Source organism: Neovison vison, chromosome 6, assembly GCF_020171115.1.
Source record: "Neovison vison isolate M4711 chromosome 6, ASM_NN_V1, whole genome shotgun sequence".
Classification (NCBI taxonomy): domain Eukaryota; kingdom Metazoa; phylum Chordata; class Mammalia; order Carnivora; family Mustelidae; genus Neogale; species Neogale vison.
In genome coordinates this window covers 3,575,586-3,594,920 of record NC_058096.1, presented here as the reverse complement: position 1 = coordinate 3,594,920, position 19,335 = coordinate 3,575,586, and the positions used below count along the sequence as shown (strand labels likewise).

The window sequence follows — 19,335 nt, the reverse complement described above, 5'->3', positions numbered from 1 at the left end:
AGACCAGCCCCTTCCCTGCCTGTGGTCAGCCGGATGGTGGTCACTAGAGAAGGCTGCGGCTTGGCTCTCCGAATCGGGGAAAGCGAGCAACACAGAAGCCGTCTGCCCCGGGATCGCGGAAGGGGCTGGTCAGGGTGACCTGGAAGCCGTGAAAATCAGGCAATAAAACTAGATTATCAACTGCTATGCTGAAGCGTCAGTGTGGGGTAATTAAGCCCGTTTGGTGGCCCCACGACTGTTTTCAAACTAATGCGACCAGTAAAGCAAGAGGTGGGTGGGTGAGGTCGTCGCTTACATGAGGTTCTAGCGATCACCTACCTGTGGCGGCCGGGCGACCGACCCGTGACCGCACACCCGGTTATCCAAGCAAGCTGGACGCTCTGGGGACACAGCACCTCACCCGGCTCTCAGGGGCTACTCCCCAGATCCCCCCCAGCGGCTCCCTCTGTACTCTCAGAAGTGTACAAGCTACTCCCCGTTGCTGCCAACGTCTGAAGCACAGCAATGAGACCACGACTCCAAACAAAATACAGTACAAATTTATTGACTCCAATCATTCGTACTCAAGATGTAAGCAAAGGAAACGGACGACAGAATTGGATACAAATAAGCAATGGTTTAACATTAGATAGAAATCCTATCGGACCAGGAGTTTTCAGTTCCCCAAAGCTCATTCCTAAATAAAACCAAACAATGATTTAGTCTGCTAACGCATCTGACAACAAAATATACACAATCTGTTTATAACCACATTTGTTTAATAGTAAGTGTTACTCAATGAAAAGTTTTAAGGTATTGGATTAATGTCCATAAGAAATTATCCCCAGTTGAAAATTAACATTAACCAAGTGTAACTTTGTGGAAAATTTGACCACAGCACTAATAAATGACTAGAGAGCACTCAGTTCAATTATTTTCAAGATTTACAGTAAAATGCTTTGGTTCCCAAACAACGGTCTCTGGAATTCCTGAAAACCCTGACACTGACCCACGCCCCCGCCTCCGGAACGTAAACGCGACCAGCCAGTGTCCCCCGCCACGCGGAAGCGAACACGCAGAGAAGCGCTGAACAAGCACGTTAACCATGATGGGAACATAAAACTTCTTAAAGTGCTAAAGCCGCAAAAGAAAACCCTATTTTTTTTTAAACTTAAAAAAAAGAAAAAAAGCCAGTGTTAAAGAACTTATTAAATGTACTAGCATTATTTAAATAACTTTTCACAATTACTACAAAAAACATCAATGAGGAATCAGAAATCGACAAAATGGACTTGTAATATCCCAATATGAATAGTGCAATTTATCAAGAAACCTGCTATGCATGACATTTAATTGTTTTTGTGGTGAGAAAATTCAAATGCCTTTAATTCCTATGGTTCTGGATTCTGGTTGTACACAGACACACACACACACACACACACACACAGGATTCTCCTGTCTCCCTCCCCTGGACCGGCCACTGGCCTGCAGAGGAAGACACCCCCTGCCTCCACAGAAGGACACATCTTATTCTGGTCGTGCAGGTTCTCCCCTCGTCAGCACCAGCGGTGCGTGCGTGGGGAAGACCACTCCTGATGGACAGGAACTGGAGCGTGTTTTTTAAAAGGCTGTTACGGATCTGCTCCAGAACGGAAAACCGAGAACCACACACCTGCCCCCCACAGATGCAAAAGTGACATCATGGTTGAATTCTTAGAGATTTTGATAAAACAATAAATTCACACTAGCCATAACTAGTTTTAAAGGTGAATAATCTGTTAAAGTTGAAATATTATTATAAAAAATGCACACTATTTGTAACCTCCATTGCTGACTTAGATAAAAAGGTGTTTTAGGTTTTTCCTCTTCCCCTCTCCCACACGAAGAAAATGATTCAATAGCAAGTTCTCAGATTAACAAAGAATATATTAAAACATCTTACATTCTTTTCCACAACTGCGTAAAAAAAGGCAGCCTGAATACTTACAAGGAATAATGGGATTTCTACATTTTCAAAAATTAATTCTAATCAGAAAAAAACGTTTTCGAGAATACCTTTATACAAGCCGGAGTCCTAACAATGAAAGACCAACCTGTCTCACACCGAGGGCTGCTCGCTGTGTGAGATCAACATTTTTAAACGGAGCGATGCGTGTCTTTCATTATTTTACTTCCAAACTTTTAAAATAGTTACATGAGTGGAAGCCTATTTTCTTTATTGACCACCAAAATAAACTCTTTCAGCCTGACGCTTTGAAGGCAGAGTATAAAAAGTAATAGAAAAACCAGAACTGCATTATAAATGTTTTTGGTTCAAAATTTTATTTGAAATCTTAACGCTCCTTGCCTAGACAAAAACGTGAAACGAACGAGACAAAACACTGGCAATTTTCAAAATCTAACAGATAAGCTGAGCCTGTATTTAGATCAAAAATATTTTTTTTTACTGATTAACATTATTAAAAAATCTTCAAAAACGTAGCATAAAGGTTCAAGTCCTGGGATACTGGATTTACAATGCCCAGATCACGTGTGTCGTGGAATTATCGCACACGGTCTGACGGCCAGAAGCAAGGACTGCTCTGAGGGAGACTGTCTTTTCGAAGAAGTGACAGCTGTCAAGGTGCTCAGAGTAAGAAAACAGCACATTATGCAGGGAATTGAGTCAATGAACAATAACCCACCTAGATGTTTCTCAAAACATCACACGCTTTAGTTTCATCTTTAAAATGCATAGATTTCTTCAAGAAAATATGAAGAGGGCAATAAGTGGTTACTGCAGCTTCGTTTTTTCCTTTCTCCAGCAAATTTAGGTAAGAACAAAATTAGGAAGGGGCCACTCAGATATTTTGTGACTTGTCATAGTTTTCACATGAAAACAACAAAAGGCAACATTTCACATGCGGTTTCTCTGATCTGCAAAGCCAGTCAGCATTTTATGAAAATGCTTGCGTATCGATCAGAAGTTGAGAATGTCTTTCCTACCGCTGGTGCGGGTTGTGAGTGACAAGACAGAGGAGTACAGAGCTCTTTTCTGCTACAGCGGTACACACTGAAGTACTCAGCAAATTATTTCTTAGTCACAGTAATTTTTTTTTTCTTTTTTTTTTGAGAGAAGAGCTTGCCAAAAAAAAGAACTTAATAAACTTGGGAGCCTTCATCCATAGTACTGGCTTGGGAAGATTTTGCGGTTTCAACAGTGTCTCCCCTTGTTCACACCTAACCCCTCGCCGGTACGAGGGAAAGAGTCTTCCCCGTAGAAATACCCGCTGAGCTCTGGGTAACGCCTACAAGCGCCTTTTAATTACAACTTATACAAACTAGAAAAAAACCGGCAGCCCACACCCTATGGACCGAAATAGGTAGCGAAACTCATCTTGGACCCTCGATAGTGCTTTGACACAGATTTACGAAACGCTAAAGCAGTGACTCGGAGCAGGACGGCCGCGCTAAGGACATCTCACCCCAGCAAACTCCAACAAATCCTAACAGAGACGGAGGCAGGAAATGGAACACTACGAACACTGGCCTGGAGAGCGCGTGGAGACCCTGCGTGGTGTTTGCCCCCGGGGCCCATCTTGGGGATTCCGTGCTGACTTGGGACTCACAGCAGATGTCCGGACTGGGGGCGTGGGACCGAGGTACCTAAGCCTATGTCCCAACCTTCACTATTCCGCTCACGCAGTTCAACTCAAAAGGAGTGCGTGCCTCACGCTACCTTTGTTGTCTGTCCCCGACGCACTCAGATGTCCCCACTGGTGACAGCACGAACCGGAGGAGACCGAACCCGCCAGCCCTTCCAGCGCCGGTCAGAGCTGAGACCAGAGGCCCGTGCTCACGGCACAGTGGTCGCCATGACCACGCCTGTCGCCACGGAAGCTTTTGTTAACGGGCCTGGAGGCCTTCCAGAAACCCTCACGTTTTCATTTCCCAAATCTTCCATCATGAGTTATGGTAAATGACCCAAGAGCAAGCTTTTGTTACTTTGTAAAAATCTAAATATTACTATTGCTGATTTAAATTTCTCACTGTTTTCATACAAAAAAATTTTTTACAGGACCACAAAATACCAAATATTTATTGTTATCAAGTGTCAGGATAACTTATTAATAAAGTTGAGGCTTATCATTGTTTTATTGCTAAAGTACCCTAAGATCTAACTGGAGGCCGCCAACTATACTCACTTGCTCCCGACACGCCGTGGCCTTCGGAACGTGGCCGAGATTGAACTAGAACTTAGGCGTATGACAGAATCAAAAGAAATACTTGAACCGTATTTCACTGACTGTGAATCAGTAAAAAACCAAGACCACCTCCGGGAGAAGATCATACTGACACCGTGGAATGAGGAACCATGCAAACAAGTGAAATCAGTCAAGTTTCAACAGGAATGAAGTCCAATCATCCCGTGACGGAAACGCCCGACGCACGACAGACTTTAGTCTTCTAGGCTGAGCGAGGACATCGTCACTAATTAGTATCAATTTACCTCCAACTGCTATTCAAGCGTAACAATTTCCAAGCTTTATTTTTCTCTTTTGAAAAATATCTCGCTTCTGATGCCCATTTCCAATGAAGGTCGCACTCTGGAGGCCACCGCCCCTTCCGCGACAGGTAAGGAGGGCCGGCCTTTCAGTTGTGGCTTTGCTCGTGGCTCCAGAGGCTGAAAGCCGTCTTGAATGTCCTGTGGCACAGTTTACACATGAACTGTCTCTTAAAGGTGATCGCAGAAAGGGGGGGCGCGTGGTAGAAGAGTGTGTCGGACTCCTGGGGCACGAACAGTTTCTCCGCGGCGGGCGCGGGGTTTTCGGCCACTCCCGTGGGGCTGTCGGGCTCCAGGGGCTGGATCTTGGGCAGCGGCGGAGGCGGGGGCAGCGGGGGCGGGGACGGAGAGTTGGTGGGCGCGGGGCAGGCCTCCGAGTCCTTGTGCGCCGAGTCGTCCGTGGCCTGAGACATGTGCGACTGGAAGTGGCTCCAGAGCCGGAAGTTGGTGCGGAAGGCTTTGCTGCACACGTGGCAGATGAAGGGCTTCACGGAGCAGAGCAGCTCCTGGTGCCGCTCCAGCTGCTTGTGCGCCGTGAACGTCTTGCCGCACTTCTCGCAGGGCCACAGGCCGGCGTCCTGGCTGGAGCCGGCGTCCTTGGCGGCGGCGCGGGCCTCGGGCGCCTCCTCCTCGGCCTCCTCGGCGGGCTCCTCCTTGACGTGGATCTTGAGCTGCTTGGAGAGGCTGAGGTCTTCGGGCAGACAGGAGGAGTCCTCCGAGTCGAAGTTCACCTGCTCCGAGCAGTCGCTGAAGGGGTTGTCGTCTTTGGCAGCGACCGCGTGGTTGGCCCTGTGGGGCTCGGGCGGCGCCGGGGGCCTGGCGGCGGCCGCCACGTCCCCGTTGTGCTCCAGGACGGGTAAGGAGAAGTTCTCGGCCGGCGCCATGGTGTTCTGGTTATGGACCTCGACCTGGTGCCGCCAGATGCTGAAGGAGGACTTGAAGGTGCGCATGCACTCGAGGCACGTCAGCCTCTTGTACTCACAGCCGCCCTCGTGCTCCCGCTTCAGCTCGGGCGAGCAGAACCGGAGGCTGCAGTAGGGGCACACGGCGGCGTTCCTGCACGAACGCTCGTGGCTTCCTTGCTCTAGGAGAGAAGAGAGCTTAGCATTACAGAGGCGGCACTGGTAAACCTCCTTGTTCTCCACCGGCCTCTCGAGAGAGACGTGCTCTCTGGGCTTGGCGGCCCTCCCGACGCCAACGGGCTTCTCTCCCGGGTGCATTTTTACGTGCTGCTTGAACTGCGAGAGGAAGCGGTAGGCCTTTCCGCAGTACGAACAGACGTACGCTCCTTTGGCTCGCGACCGCAGGTTCCTCTTGATGGCCTGGGCCTGGGAGCTACTCTGGCCCTGAAAGCCAGGCTTGCCGCGCCTCAGCTTAATGATCAGGGCCTTCTTAATCTCTCTCTCTCGCACTATGTCAATCAGCTTCCTTTGGAATTTCTCATCCAAAACGGCATGTGAACTAGAGGCCGGTGACGGGTTCTTCACTATGCCGTGCTGGGTCTGACAGTGCGTCCACACTTTGAAGTTGGTGTGAAACCGCTTGTGACAGATGTCGCAAGCGTAGGGCTTCTCTGGGTTATGGTACATGTTAACGTGCCGGTGAAGACCCGCCGTCGATCTAAAGATCTTAAGGCAATGTTTGCACTTAAATTTTTTGTTGGGTCTTGTTCCCTCCAACTCACCGAATTCATCTTTGTTCAAGTCAGAATCTGGAAACTCTGCATCGGGGAGGGGAGGGCTGGAGCCCTCCTCGAAGTTGTCTTCGGACGCCGGAGACCCGTGCTCGTCCTCCTTCACCTTCTTCAGCGGCAGCCTCCGGTCCGCCTGGAACCTTCTTTTTGCCGGGAGCCTGCTCATGTCCTTCTGGTCGTCTTCGGTTTTCAGGGAGAGGTCCCTGGCGGCGGCGGCGGCGGCGGCCGGGTCTCCCACGGTGACGCGGATGATGTCAGAGGGGTCGGACAGCGGGCTGCGGGGCTCCGTCTTGATGCGGACCTCGGTCACGGCCGGCTCGCCCTCCCTGTCCGTGGACTGCGAGGCGCTGAAGGACCTGAGGCGGTGCGGCTGGGGCGCGGGGCTCCGCTCCTCGACGGCCGCCTTCTCCCCGCACTCCTTCAGAGACGACTTCTGAGACAGGGCACAGAACACACTCCCCGACACCTCGCCCGCCCCCGAAGAGGGCCCCTGGGAAGACTTGAGCTCGATGGCGGGCGAGTAGACGGGCACCTGGCTGTCCATGGACAACGAGCGTCTGAGCAGACTCTTGACGAGCGGGCCGCTCCTGTCGATGCTGGGCTTCCCGGGCCCTGCGCCGCCGGACGGGACCACCAGCCCCAGCTTGGAGTAGTACAGCAGGTTCCTGTCCTCGCCCGGACCGCCTCCTTTGTGCGTCTCCTTCAGCACGTAGGGGGTCTCCGACGCGCTTCCGAGGGACAACACCGGCGGCCGCGGTCTCTTCAGAGCCAGCTCGATGGCTTTGCCTTTGGGGAGTTTATCGTCCGCGGCCTCCCTGTCCTGTGGGGGCCTGGAAGACAGCGGCGCGCTCCGCGTCCCCAGCCCGCCTCTGCCGGGGTCCTCCAGAGGCCCCGCGCGCTCCGCCGCCTTCGCGAAGCCCACAGAGCTGTCTCTCGGCCAGCCCTTCTCGGCCAGCGGCTCGGCCGGTTTGGGGACGTGGGGCTTACCGGGGCCGGTCTTGACGGCGGCGCTCGGGGAGGGCCGGGCCGTGTGGCTTAGGTCGGGCTGGTTCTGACTCCCGGTTTTGCCCTGGGCTTCGTTTCTACTCTGGCACACGATGACGCTTCTCTTCTGAGAACTGCTCTCATCGTCCTCGAGGAATACTTTCTTCCTGTTGGGACACATCGGAAAGGGGGCCTGAGGGGTTCTGGAGACGATGTTGGTGAGGAAGGAAATCCCGAGGCTGTAGCCGAGCTCCTGCACGGCCGCCAGACTGCTCTTCTCGACGAACAGGGACGAGGAGTAAATGTAGTTCAGGACGTTATCGAAAGCGTCCGGCTCGCAGAAGTCCAGCTGGAAGACGGTCTGGGACTCGCTGTCCTTGCTGGTGAATAAAGTCTGGAAGTACTCGCTGCTGGCGGCCAGGACGTTTTTGTGCGCTCGGAACTTCTGGTCGCCCACGATCAGGAGCACGTCGCACAGCTGCCCCTTGAGGCGCTCCTCGTTGAGGGCGCTCAGCAGGGAGATGGCGTGGGCCGGGTTGATGTAGTGCAGCAGCCCCTCCATCGCGGGCGCCCACCTGCAACACAAAGCGCACGGTTACTGGGGAAACGCGGCCAGGGCTCTCCGCGGGACGGGGCGCTCCTCCCCAGCGGGACCCCAGTGGCGCTCCCGCGGGCAAACGGGCTTACTTCGACAGCACGAGGAGCGGCCGCGGGGGGCTCGAGGCTCGCAGGGCGCGCCGGTCACTGGCTGAGCGGCTCTGGGACGGAGGACCGCGGCTCCGGTGCCCTCATAACAGCGGGGGGCTGCCGGGCCTCGGCGGCTGGGCAGAAGCACGGTTTGCAAGGAGAGGTCTGCGCGTTAGGGGTCCCATCCGCTCGAGGCTCGGTTCTAGCCCTTTCTCTCCGGAGAGGAAGCACGAAGAGCCAGAGCTGCTAAGGCCGGGATTCTGAAAGGAAGTCAGTCTTATCGTGGGAGGCACTTATCCACCATGTGAACTGTGACCCCTGGGTTGCGGGGAGGGGGGGGTCTCACCAGACCTTTAAAAACACGGAAGAATCTGGAAAGAGAAAGAATTTCACTTACAGATCACTCACGCATCACAGGGTTTAGCCAAGATCAGAATGTTCAACACCGGAGAGCCTGGTTGCTTTCTCATGCCAACCCCTGCCACCCGAGTGCTGTTCTCTTACCAGTTCCCGCCTTCAGCGACAGCACAGAGGAAACTGTGTCCCGATCTAAACACAATTACTGCTCCTTGCAAATTAAGGGTCTGAAATGAGATGTCACTGTCATTCTCGTCCAGTCTAAAGGTGAGATGGGAAGGCCTGGTGGACGGTGCAGGCCCGGGCAGAGGCGCCGGGGTGAGAGGCTGCCGCCTTCCCCGCTGCGTACCAGGCCTCTCGCATGAAACGGGTGGGGCGACTGTGCCCTCCTTTAGCCTTGGTGCAAAGGCTGGCTGGGCCAGCATCTCGTACAAGGCAAACATTTAATTCGGTATCAAAGAAAAAGGTCCCTATTAATGCCACCCAGGCTCTCAACAAAGGGAAAGCCATTTTCCACAGAAACAATCGCAGACTCTCCAAAGCCGACCCTTCACTCAGGCTTCTGTTGCTAGAACACCTCATCTCTGCTTTGACTGTGGTGTCTTCTTTAAAACAGTTACGGCGATTAGGGGCACTGGGGGGCTCAGTCGGTTGAGCGTCCAATTCTTGATTTTGGCTCTGGTCACGATCTCAGTGTCGTGGGATCGAGCCCCGGGTCCCGCTCTGCACTGGGTGTGGAGCCTGCCTGAGATTCCGTCTCTATCCCTCTGGCTCTCCCTGCTCTAAAAAAGTAATAAAATAAAATAGTTACGACATTTATTTTTGAATGGATTCAAAGTAACTAAGTCTGCTGGTGGCAGTTTTCTCATTCTCCAGAGGGCAGGCTGTACATGTACCAACCTCAGCACCCAGGACACTGGCAAGTTCTCCTCTGGTTTCAAAGGCTCAGCCTCTGCTGGTCCGCCAGCACGCGGACTCTTCCGAAGAGCCCACGAAGCAGCGTGCGCTGGGCCACGGGCCTGTAACGACCAAGCACGGTGCACGAACTTCTCTCCTGCTCTTCTGACTCCCCACTATGGCACTGACTGAATTTAATGGGCTCCGAGACACAACCATAACCAGGGACAATGTCCCCAAGCAGATGCCTCGGTCAGAGCACACGGAGTCTCTGCTCATTCCGACCTGAGCTGGCTTCAGAGCAGCGCCAAATTTTAATTCCTCTGTTTGCCGCTGCTTGATAGAGAGCTTTGCCCTTCCTTTTCTGTTAGCCATTTTAACTTCCCCTCAACCCTGCTACGTGTCTCCAGGATCGCGCGTTTACTTATGCTCGCCCGATCTTCTTTCCCGGAGGCCAGCAGAGAAGCAAACAACTTGTGAGGCCCCATTTTCAGCTCGGCCGCGCACCACATGCTGTTTAGAGCGCTAACTGCCGTGAGAAACCCAGTTCAGATGCTGCCACAGATGCAGCGTTAACAGCACAGACAAGTATTTTTCAAAAAGGCTCTCTTAAAGTTTAGTGATTAGAAACTAGCAATTAAAATCATAAACTGAGGGGCGCCTGGGTGGCTCAGTGGTTTAAGCCTCTGCCTTCAGCTCAGGTCATGATCTCAGGGTCCTGGGATCGAGCCCCACATCGGGCTCTCTGCTTAGCAGGGAGCCTGCTTCCCCCTCTCTCTCTGCCTGCCTCTCTGCCTACTTGTGATCTCTGTCTATCAAATAAATAAATAAAAATCCTAAAAAAATTAAAAAAAAAATCATAAACTGACTAGGACGGAGTGGAAAATGTCAGAAGGCCTCAAACATAGAGAGGCTGAGACCGTGGGACATGTCAGTCCCAGTCACACGTGCTCAGGTCCACACGCGCAAGCGCGCACACCGTGCTCCTACTCCCCGCCATGAGCCGGGGTCAAGAGGGTTGGGACGTGAGCGCTGTGGGCTAGCCCACCTCGGTGTCGCCCACTGCAAACAGGCAGAGCAGCAGCTACCGCAGGATGCTCTGGGGAGGCGCAAACGGGAACACAGGATTTACACTGACGACACACTACAAACTGTACCAGAACTTCGCAAGTCACGCATCCATTCGCTCATTCAACAAAATGCCACTCAAGAAGGTCTGGAGAAGGCAAGGGGGCCACGAAAATTCCAAGGGACAAGCACTGCACGCGGAGGGAAGAGCCGGTCAGGGCAGGGCTGGAGCAGGGAGCCGCTAAGACTCTGCAGGGCTGAGTGAACACAGGAAAACCAAGCTCTCCACCACAGGTGAAATGGGCAGTCGCTGGAAGATTCTGGCAGGAAAATGACAAGGACCCGAACTATGTTTCTAAAGATCACTCTAGCTCCAATGCTGAGAATGGATCCTAGCAGGCAGGGGACGGTGGAAGCTGGGAGACCAGCTAGGAGCCTGCAGCAACACAGCAGCTGAGACAGGACTGTGGCCCAGACAGCTAGGAGTCTACTGCAACGATCCAGTCATCCACAATGATCCGGTGGTGCCTGGACCGAGGTGGCAGGGGAGGCCAAGGCAGTTATCTGGATTTCTAATGGACTGACCTGAGTGGGTAAGAAGGTGAGGCATTAACGAGACCTCTAAGAATTGTACTGGAATCGCTAGAAGGGTGTCCTTACTTGACATGAAGCTTGGGGGGAAAACTGGTTCAGCTCTCTTTCAGGAATTCGGTTTGGTGTCTAAATGTGAGCAGGCACCTGCTCGATAACGTACTCTTTTTTTTTCCCCCCTAAAGATTTTATTTATTTATTTGACAGAGAGAGATCACAAGTAGGCAGAGAGGCAGGCAGAGAGAGAGGAGGAAGCAGGCTCACCGCTGAGCAGAGAGCCCAATGCAGGGCTGGATCTCAGGACCCTGAGATCATGACCTGAGCCGAAGGCAGAGGCTTGAACCCACTGAGCCACCCAGGCGCCCCTGGATAACGTACTCTCGACGGGTCCCCCTTCTTACTTCTCTCCCTGCCACCTATCCTGTGCTTCCCGGGATCATCTCGCAGATGAACACCGACTCTGAACCCGCGGCTCGGGGCCGGCTCTTGGGGGGCTCCAAGCGAAGACACACAGGACACCTGGAGGCGCGAGCGCGGGCGAAGAGGGTATGTGAGGACGCCACCATGAGGACCGCCGCGTCCCTGGACACGGAGCACACGCGACCGCACGTGTCGCCCGCAGCCTCCTGCCGTGTGCCCAAACAGCGCTTCAGAGAAGCTCCTCCCCTGCCTTCCTCAAGCTCCCGAGACCCCTGCTTGTGTTCTGAATCACCGCTTCTAGTCCCTCAACCACAAGCTCCCATAGTCTTTGAATGAAGACACTTGGGAATTGGGGAAAATCAGTCAGTCAGAGGTGGGCTGTATGGGAAGTCATCGCTGTCCCTGAAAACTGCGTAGGGCGACTCATTCGGCTCACCCTCCACTGAAGTCCTCAGCGAGACGGCCCGCCTGGAGAGGGGACACGCCCGTCACACTCCGGGCACGCGGGTGCGGGCGACGCCACAGTGGCACCCGTGACGCTCGACCGGGCGCCAACTGCCACCTGGCAGCCACGGCTGTGCGGGGGCCTCCTCGACCAGGTACCGCCGCCGCCATCCTCAGCCCCGCACCCAGCGCTCCGGCCACCCTCGCAGGCACGCACCAGGATCACGACAGAGACGAGACACCCGGGGCCAGAGGGTTAAGTGACTTGTTCAAGGTCCCATCGAAGGCGAGCGGTGAAGCAAAATTCAGGCCAGGGGCCGCGGCTGCGGGGAACCGGCTCACGAACCCCCCGATTCTCACCTGTTTTAAGGACGACTACCGGGACCTCGGACTTGCACGAGTCTGCACACCGCACGCCGCGCCGCCCTCACCCGAGGTGCGTGGTGCCCCCGAGTCCGCCCCCCACTCCTTTTCCACTGCTCATCTCCACTCGACTCATCGGGCAGAGTCCCTGCTGCCGCTGCAGTCACAGTGAGAGCCCCCGGCGCGCTGAAGAGGAAAGTGGGTGACACGCGGGCCGGAGAGCCGTTGGCGGTGGACAGAAAGAGCTCAGCGGAAACCCCCCAGGAAAGCCAGACTGACATGGGGCCGGCGTGTGGCCGCCCGCGTCCCCGTCCACGCAGACCTCCCCGGGCTCGGCCTGAACCCTTCCCATCTCGAGCGGTTTCCTGAGGTTTCAAAATGGGAATCGTTACGGTCAGCAGCTCACAGACCTCACAGCTCCACGGACAAGACCTTCAAATCGGTGTCTGTCTCCGGTCCTGGCTCCGCACCCGGGTAAGATCACTCGACCCCTCGGAGTCGTAGCTCCTCAGCCTGTCCCCTGGGCGAACCCCACTCGCCACACATGACTTTCACGGGGGGCGCACATTCCGCCCTTGCTCTCCTGAAGGTTTATGGCCCCGAATGTTATCAGTCGTAAGGGATGCTGGAGACAGGACAGGAGGGAGCCGGCCGGCTGCCTGCCGTCCAGCCGCACACGCGCCGCGGCAGGACGGAGACACAAAAACCGAACAGGATGATGGATACAGACGGTGCCCCCAGCACTCGGACGTCGGGAAGCAGTGACGGTGGCCGGGTGGAGGGTGGGGGAATGCGCGGTGGGGACAGCAGGGAAGGCTTGGGACTCCCCGCTCCCCGGGCTCCCGCAACAGTGAAGGTCCGTTCTTCCACTCCTACCACAGATCGCGCTCAGAAACACACAGCCGAGGGCACCAGGGCTTGGAAAATCCCACTGATGCTTACACGGGCCCCCAGTTCCGACTCCCTAGCACAGCCACAAAGCCCTTTGCCACTGAACCACAGAAATTTATTTCATACCAATTTTATACCAGAATTATTTTATACCAATTTATTATATATTAAATTCCTCAGGTACTAAATGCCAAGAAAAGCAGGGATTTGTACCTTAATAGAAATTAATTGAATGCAAATAATTTCCTCTTTACACCAATGTTACATCAAGGAACTAAGATTTTTTAGGGGCTGGAGGGAAGGTAGACAGTTTTGGAATACAGAGCATTCTGGTGTCATGTGCAGGAAAAAACCAAGCACAGCTAAGCACTGGGATAAAAAGGGCACCGGGAGGTAAATGAGGCCCAGGAAGGGAGATGGGAAGGGGCCAAGATAACGTTACGGACTTTCAAGCTTTGGACAGGCCGGTGTCAGAGCTAAGGCACACTGCGAGTCCAACTTGCTCCAAGACCGGCCCAGAAAACCCTTGGCACCACTTCCACAGGAAAACGTCTGCTTACCTCCAGAACGTGAGCCTAAAACCGAACTCCACACACGCCATCCCTGGGAATGTTGGATGGTGCTGACAGCCCCAGCCGTTACACACCGCAAAGGGGGAGCTCGTCACAAAGCCAACACCTTGCCGGAAAACAAAGCACCCACGGGACTTTGGAGCACACGCACACCGATCCCCCGAACCCTCACATCTGGATCCAGGCCTGACGCTCCCCCGATTTCGTTATTCGAAGGAGACAGGAAGTGCTGCTCTAAGTCAGGTCTGATCACTCACTTGGGGACAAGGCAGACATCGTCTAACGCTTCTCGGATTTCGAAGCCAGCCTTCCTCAGTCGCATCCCCCTGGGGCAGGAGTGTCAGCCTCTCGGGTCCCGCCTCGGGACGGTGTTCAGCCTCTCCGAGAGGCCGGGTTCAGGTTCGGGTGTGCTCTGCTCTGACATAGCTCCGGCCCACCACAGGCTCCTGGATGCGCAGAGCCGCCTCTCTCGTTTGGCTCTGGAGGATCCACCCGTGTCCCGGGAGGACGTCCCATGAGCTGCGCTGTCCTAGCTCAGGGGCAGGCACACAGACGACAAACTTTCTCCCCGGAAGACGAGTCTGAGAATGCAGCCGGCCGGTGCCCGCCATGCTGACTCCTGCCAGTTACCTTGGTTTCCGTACTTCCTGGCCCAATTCTCTAGCTTTTCCTTAAACCTCAGGAGCAGCCTTCTGTCTCGGTCATAAACTCCTTGCTCTGTTCAAGCTAGCCTGTTTCTGTTCTTGTTATTCGAGGACCCTAACCGATACCTTTCCAAGTGTTGCTCATTCTTCCTGCCACGCTCTCCGAGTCCATCCTTTACAATCCTGCTGCGGGACAAGCCTTCCTAAAACAAAGCTCCAAGCACCCACTGGATGTACACACTAGGGAAAACCTATGAATTCAACTCATTTATTGAGCTCTTATTATGTGCAAGACATGGCTGGACAAGCCTGAAATACGGGACGCACAAAACAGACAAGGCCCCCCCAGTTCTCATGGGGTAAATGACATAATGAACAAGAGAAATGACAAAGGTAACTTCAGGCCATACTATGATGAAAATACACAGGGGGCTGTAACTGCCTAGAAACTAGGGGTTTGGAGAGAATGCTTAGGAAATGCCTCGAAGTGATAATTTAGCTGAGCCCTAAGAGCTGTGTCAAAAAGAAATAATGAAAACATGGTTCTCTGTTAGGTTAAAATGCAAAAATTTAAAACCATAGATGCCACACTTCTGTGAATCTGGTCACAAACTACTATTTAAAGTTTCTTTCCCAGGCTGCCTGGGCGGCTCAGTGGGTTAGAGCCTCTGCCTTCTGATCAGGTCATGATCCCAGGGTCCTGGGATCCAGCCCCATGTCGGGCTCCCTGCTCAGCAGGGAGCCTGCTTCCTCCTCTCTCTGCCTGCTTGTGATCTGTCAAATAAATAAATAAAACCTTAAAAAAAAAAAAAAACCCACAAACGATAAATTTTCTTTCCCTTCTTTAGCCCCTCGCGACGACTTCCTGCTTCAGATGCTGCGTCTGAGACACAACCCGAGTGTCCTGCTGCTCCCACTACCGTATCTTGAATGTTTGAGGCCTCACCTACCACTCTCCAGCACTCACTCAGCTGAAGGCTGATCATCCTTCAAAGCTCAGCTCAAGTCCGGTCCCTCCAGTAAGCCTTCTGCCATGGGCTGGACTGTGTGTTCCCCTCTCCACACCGCATCACAGGCTGAAGCCCTAACCACCCCCCTTCCCTGGCATGTCAGAATGCAAGAGTATTTAGTATTTAGGGGCGCCTGGGCGGCTTGGTGGGCTAAGCGTCTGCCTTTGGCTGGGGTCATGATTTCGGGGTCCTGGGATGGAGCCCCACACTGGGTTCCCTGCTCAGCGGGGAGCCTGCTTCTCCCTCTCCCTCTGCCCCTCTCCCCACTCATGCACAGGCATGCGCTGTCTCTATGTCAAATAAAATCTTAAAAAACAAAACAAGCATTATTTAGACAGAATCTTTAAAGGCGTCATCGCTTTTAATGAGGACTTTAGGGTGTGCCTGAATCTGACTGGTGTCCCTACCACGGGAGAGGAGGACACCAGCACACAGAGGGCCAAGCACAGGACGACAGGGAAGATGGTCCTCTACGAGCCGCGACAGGCCGCAGGAGAAGCCGACCTGGCCCACGCCTGGCCCTGGACGTCTAGGCTCCAGAACCGGGAGTGAATAAGTTTCCAGTAAGCCCGCCGGTCTGGGGCGCCGCTCTGGGAGCCCTGGCTAGCCAAGAGATGTTGCGGGACCCCTTCAGTTAGCAATGAGCCAGCACCTTCCAACGCCGGTGCCACAGCCAGGCCCGCTTCCGTGACATGAGAATCTGCAGTTTGTCCCCCAGCGGAGCTGCCGACTGCATGAGGACCAAGAATCTCCTTAACGTCCCCTGACCCTCCTCCCATCGTCCCCCACGGCATCTTGCACGATACAAACTCGCTGACTTTTCTGTCGTCTGATGATCCTAAATGCAGGAGTGGAGAGGAGGCCTTCCATTTGCTTCTCCTAAGGAACGCTGGCCCCATCACTGCCTTTTCGAACACTACACTGATTTTTCTATTACTTCCTGGACAAAATCCAAACTCCGCAGACTGGCGTACCCGCCTCTTCACAGTCTGGTCATCGCATCTTTCCACCCTCTGTGGACACTCCTTGCCGTCTCCCCCCACGAGCCTGTACACCACGTCCAGCACCTAACATGCCTCTCCTACCTTCCTCTGGCCAACTTCTACAGGAAGAGCCAGCTCGAAGGTCTCTGTCCCTGCAAAGCTCCCCCTGTGGCGCCCCCAGCCAATGGCTCAGTCCTAGGTGAACCAGCACAGTACTCCAGCCACCGGTCTGCAGGAACGGCACTATTTTGAGTGACCTGCTTTTCCGTCGACGTCCCTCGTGACAGCCCTCGAAAGGAAGCGCGCTTACTTTCCTGTGTGTCCCCGGTGCTTGGCACGGGCCTGCAAGTATCTGCTGGGGCAGGAGAGAAAGGAGGAGCTCATGGTTCAAGCCCTGCACCTGCTCACCTTCCCTGCAGCGGCGTCTGTGAGGGAGCTCAGCGTGGCAGCTCTGCCTTCTGCAGGAGCTCCTGGGGCTGGCAGGTCCGCTGGACGGCAACGCCCGCATCTGCATCTCTGCTTCCCAGTCTCCCTGGGCCTGCAGGGGCCCGCTGGGCACTTCCATCCCAGCCAATGCCACAGGCCCAGGGCAGCACTTGGGCCCACTTCCCTCGCCCGTACCCACATCTGCTGTCCTCACACATTCCTTATTTGGTTAGGTGTGGTGCCAACCACCAGCTCCCCCAAACCGGAAACCTCTTTCCTCTCTAGCCCATCAGCACAGCCTGGCAAACCTCGGCCGTGAACCAGCTCCCCTCATCCGTGTTGGGTCTGGGGACAACCAGAAGTCCCTTCCGTCACCTCCTGCTCACCCCGAGACTCCCAAAAACGCTCTCTGGTTATACACCCAGCATCGCTTGCCCCAAACACTGCTAGGTTCCCTGAAGTCTGGGCTGATCCCCTCACCCCACGTTCAGTGACTCGTGTTACGGGAGCGAATGACTAAGCACACCAACACCCCAAATTTCCACCTTCTTTCTAGCACGTATCCGGGAGGACTTAAATTTGGAAGTAATGACAATTAGACACTAGAGGTGGACGAGCAGAAAGGATTTATGAGTGACTGTCAATGAGAGACCCCAGGTCGATGAGCCCGCTGTGCCTCGCGAGCCCCGCGCGCAGGCGGCCGGCTGATGGCTCCCGGCGTTCACTGTGAGCACTGCGGGACTACTGTGACCCGCCGATGCCCTCTGATGCCCGCGGCGCGCAGCGCGGCCGGCCGCCGCACGGAAGGACCCCGGGATGCTGCATCGAGCGGGGGCGGATGGACCTCTGCGCCCCGGGCCCGCCCTGTGGCGATCGCGAGGGACAGCCGGTCTCCGAAAGCACCGAAAACGCCGGGCGTCCACGTGCCGCTCCAGCGGCATTCTCCAAGCACGCAGCCCCAGGCTGGCGGAGCGGCGCGACCGGGGCGCAGCGCTGGGGCCGAGGGGCTTCCCAGGGCCGCGATCCTTCACAGCCAATGAAGCCGTTCGAAATGAGCGGTCCGGGCGGTCAGCGGCCCACGAAAACCCCCGGGGCTCCCGCCGTCGGAGGTCCCTGCGCGGGGGTGCCCAGAACCTCTGGTCCCTACCCACCCCCTCCCCAGCGCCCGCGGCCGCAGACTCCCAGTGGGGAGCCGGCCACAGCCCCGCGCCGGGGCCCGCGCCCAGCGGCAGGGAGTCCGAGCGCCGGGGCCTCCGGGGCTTCCGCTGGGAAAGGGGCGCGCTGCGGGGCCACGCGTCCGGCAAGGCGCCGGCGGGGAGGCGGGCGGGGGTGGGGCCCGCGAAGTCAACTTGGGCTGCGGGCCGGGACCGAGGGACCACGGGGAGCAGGCAGCGGCAGGTGCGGGGTCCCCGCTGCCCCACAGCTTCCGCACGCCCCACCCCGTCGCCAGCGCGCCCCACGCCCGCCGCGGACCGGAGCACGCGCCCCCGGCCGGAAGGCGACCCAACCGCCCGGCGCACACGCTCGCGCCGAGGTCGCGGCGTCCCGCCCAGGGGGGCACCTGGCCGGGCGAGGGAAGACCAGCCGGGGACGGAGCGTGCGCACTGGCGAGGGCGAGGCCAAGTGCGGGCAAGGAGCATGCGCAGTGTGAAGGCACAATCGGCTACGTGGGAGCCTGGGGCATGCTCGGTGAGAGCCCGGACCCCGCGCACGCGCAGAAGCGCTCGGAGCCCGCAACCCGCTGGTGGAGAGAAAAAAGAGGAGAGAAATCACCTCAGAGTTACGTCAGGAAAGGCCGCGTTTTGCGAGGAGACTGTGGGGTCCCACGGGGCCCCGCAGTTCTCCTAGGGCGAGGGGCGTGACAGTTACTCACCGGTCTCCAGCCCCGAGGCAGACGCCGGGCCCCTTTCCGCTCACACTCGGCTCGCGCGCGCCGCAGCCGCCGCTGCCGCTGTGATTCCATCCATCTTGAATTTGACGTCATCCCACACCAGGGATGAGGTCATCGCAGGCAGCGCTCGTCACGTGCGCGGCGCTGTGATTGGGCGCCGGCCGTCCGGGGGGCGGGGAAAGGGCGGGGCGCCGCGCCGGGGGCGGGCGAGGGCGGGCCTGACGGGACCGCCGTCGGCGTCCGCGTCCTTCCGCGCCCCGCGCGCGCCTTCCGCCCGGCGTCCGCGTGCGCCCGCGTCCTCCGCGCGCCCGCCCCCGCCGCCGCCGTCGCCGCCCCGCGCCGTCGCAGCGCCCCCTGGCCCGCGGCCTCCGTCGGCACAGCGGGGCTCGCGTCTCCTGCCGGGGTGCGCGGGGCGCTCGGCGCGGTGGTCCGACCCTCCCGGCCCGCGCGACCCCGCGGCGCCCCCGCACGCCCCTCGGGGATCAGCCCTCCGGCGCGGGCGCTGGCGCGGGGCGGCGGTGCGGGGCGCTCGCGGGCCTTCCTCGGGGGCGCGCGGGGTGCGGGTCTGGGAGACCTGACCTCCCGCGCCCCCATGTCCTCCTGCCGCAGGGGCCGCCCTGGAAGGACCCGGAGAGCGGGCGGCGGGGACGGGGCTCGCGGTCCGTCGTGCGCGGGCCGGTCGGGGCGGCGGCCGGGTCACCGCGCGGCCACACGCAGCCTGCGCCTTCTGTCGCCGGCACCGCCTTCTCCGATGTCCCTTCTCGTCCGGAGGCCCCAGGCCGCGCGCGCTTGCGAGGCCCACTGCGGCCCGAAGCGTGCGGGGACACGCGACACGGTCACGCTGCCGGCGCTCACCGCGGCTCGGCTGCGCCCGGCCCGGCCGTATGTCCCC

General features: G+C 56.7%; 1 protein-coding gene across 4 annotated transcripts; it reads right to left on the bottom strand.

Moving 5' to 3' along the window:
- Window positions 1–517: 517 nt before the first annotated feature.
- ZBTB21 (zinc finger and BTB domain containing 21) lies at window positions 518–18,517 on the bottom strand. Of its 4 annotated transcripts, XM_044250891.1 has the most exons (4): window positions 8,391–8,946; window positions 7,887–8,257; window positions 6,207–7,774; window positions 518–5,606 (listed from the first exon to the last, which is right to left on the bottom strand). In XM_044250891.1, the coding sequence occupies exons 3-4, from the start codon at window positions 7,759–7,761 to the stop codon at window positions 4,612–4,614; spliced, it is 2,550 nt and encodes an 849-aa protein (XP_044106826.1). In that variant the 5' UTR covers window positions 7,762–7,774; window positions 7,887–8,257; window positions 8,391–8,946; the 3' UTR covers window positions 518–4,611. The 4 variants fall into 4 exon arrangements, with proteins under 4 accessions (XP_044106826.1, XP_044106823.1, XP_044106825.1 ...); XM_044250888.1 differs by lacking the exon at window positions 8,391–8,946 and adding an exon at window positions 18,426–18,517 and having other exon boundaries at window positions 518–7,774; XM_044250890.1 differs by lacking the exon at window positions 8,391–8,946 and adding an exon at window positions 16,535–17,308 and having other exon boundaries at window positions 518–7,774.
- Window positions 18,518–19,335: the final 818 nt, after the last annotated feature.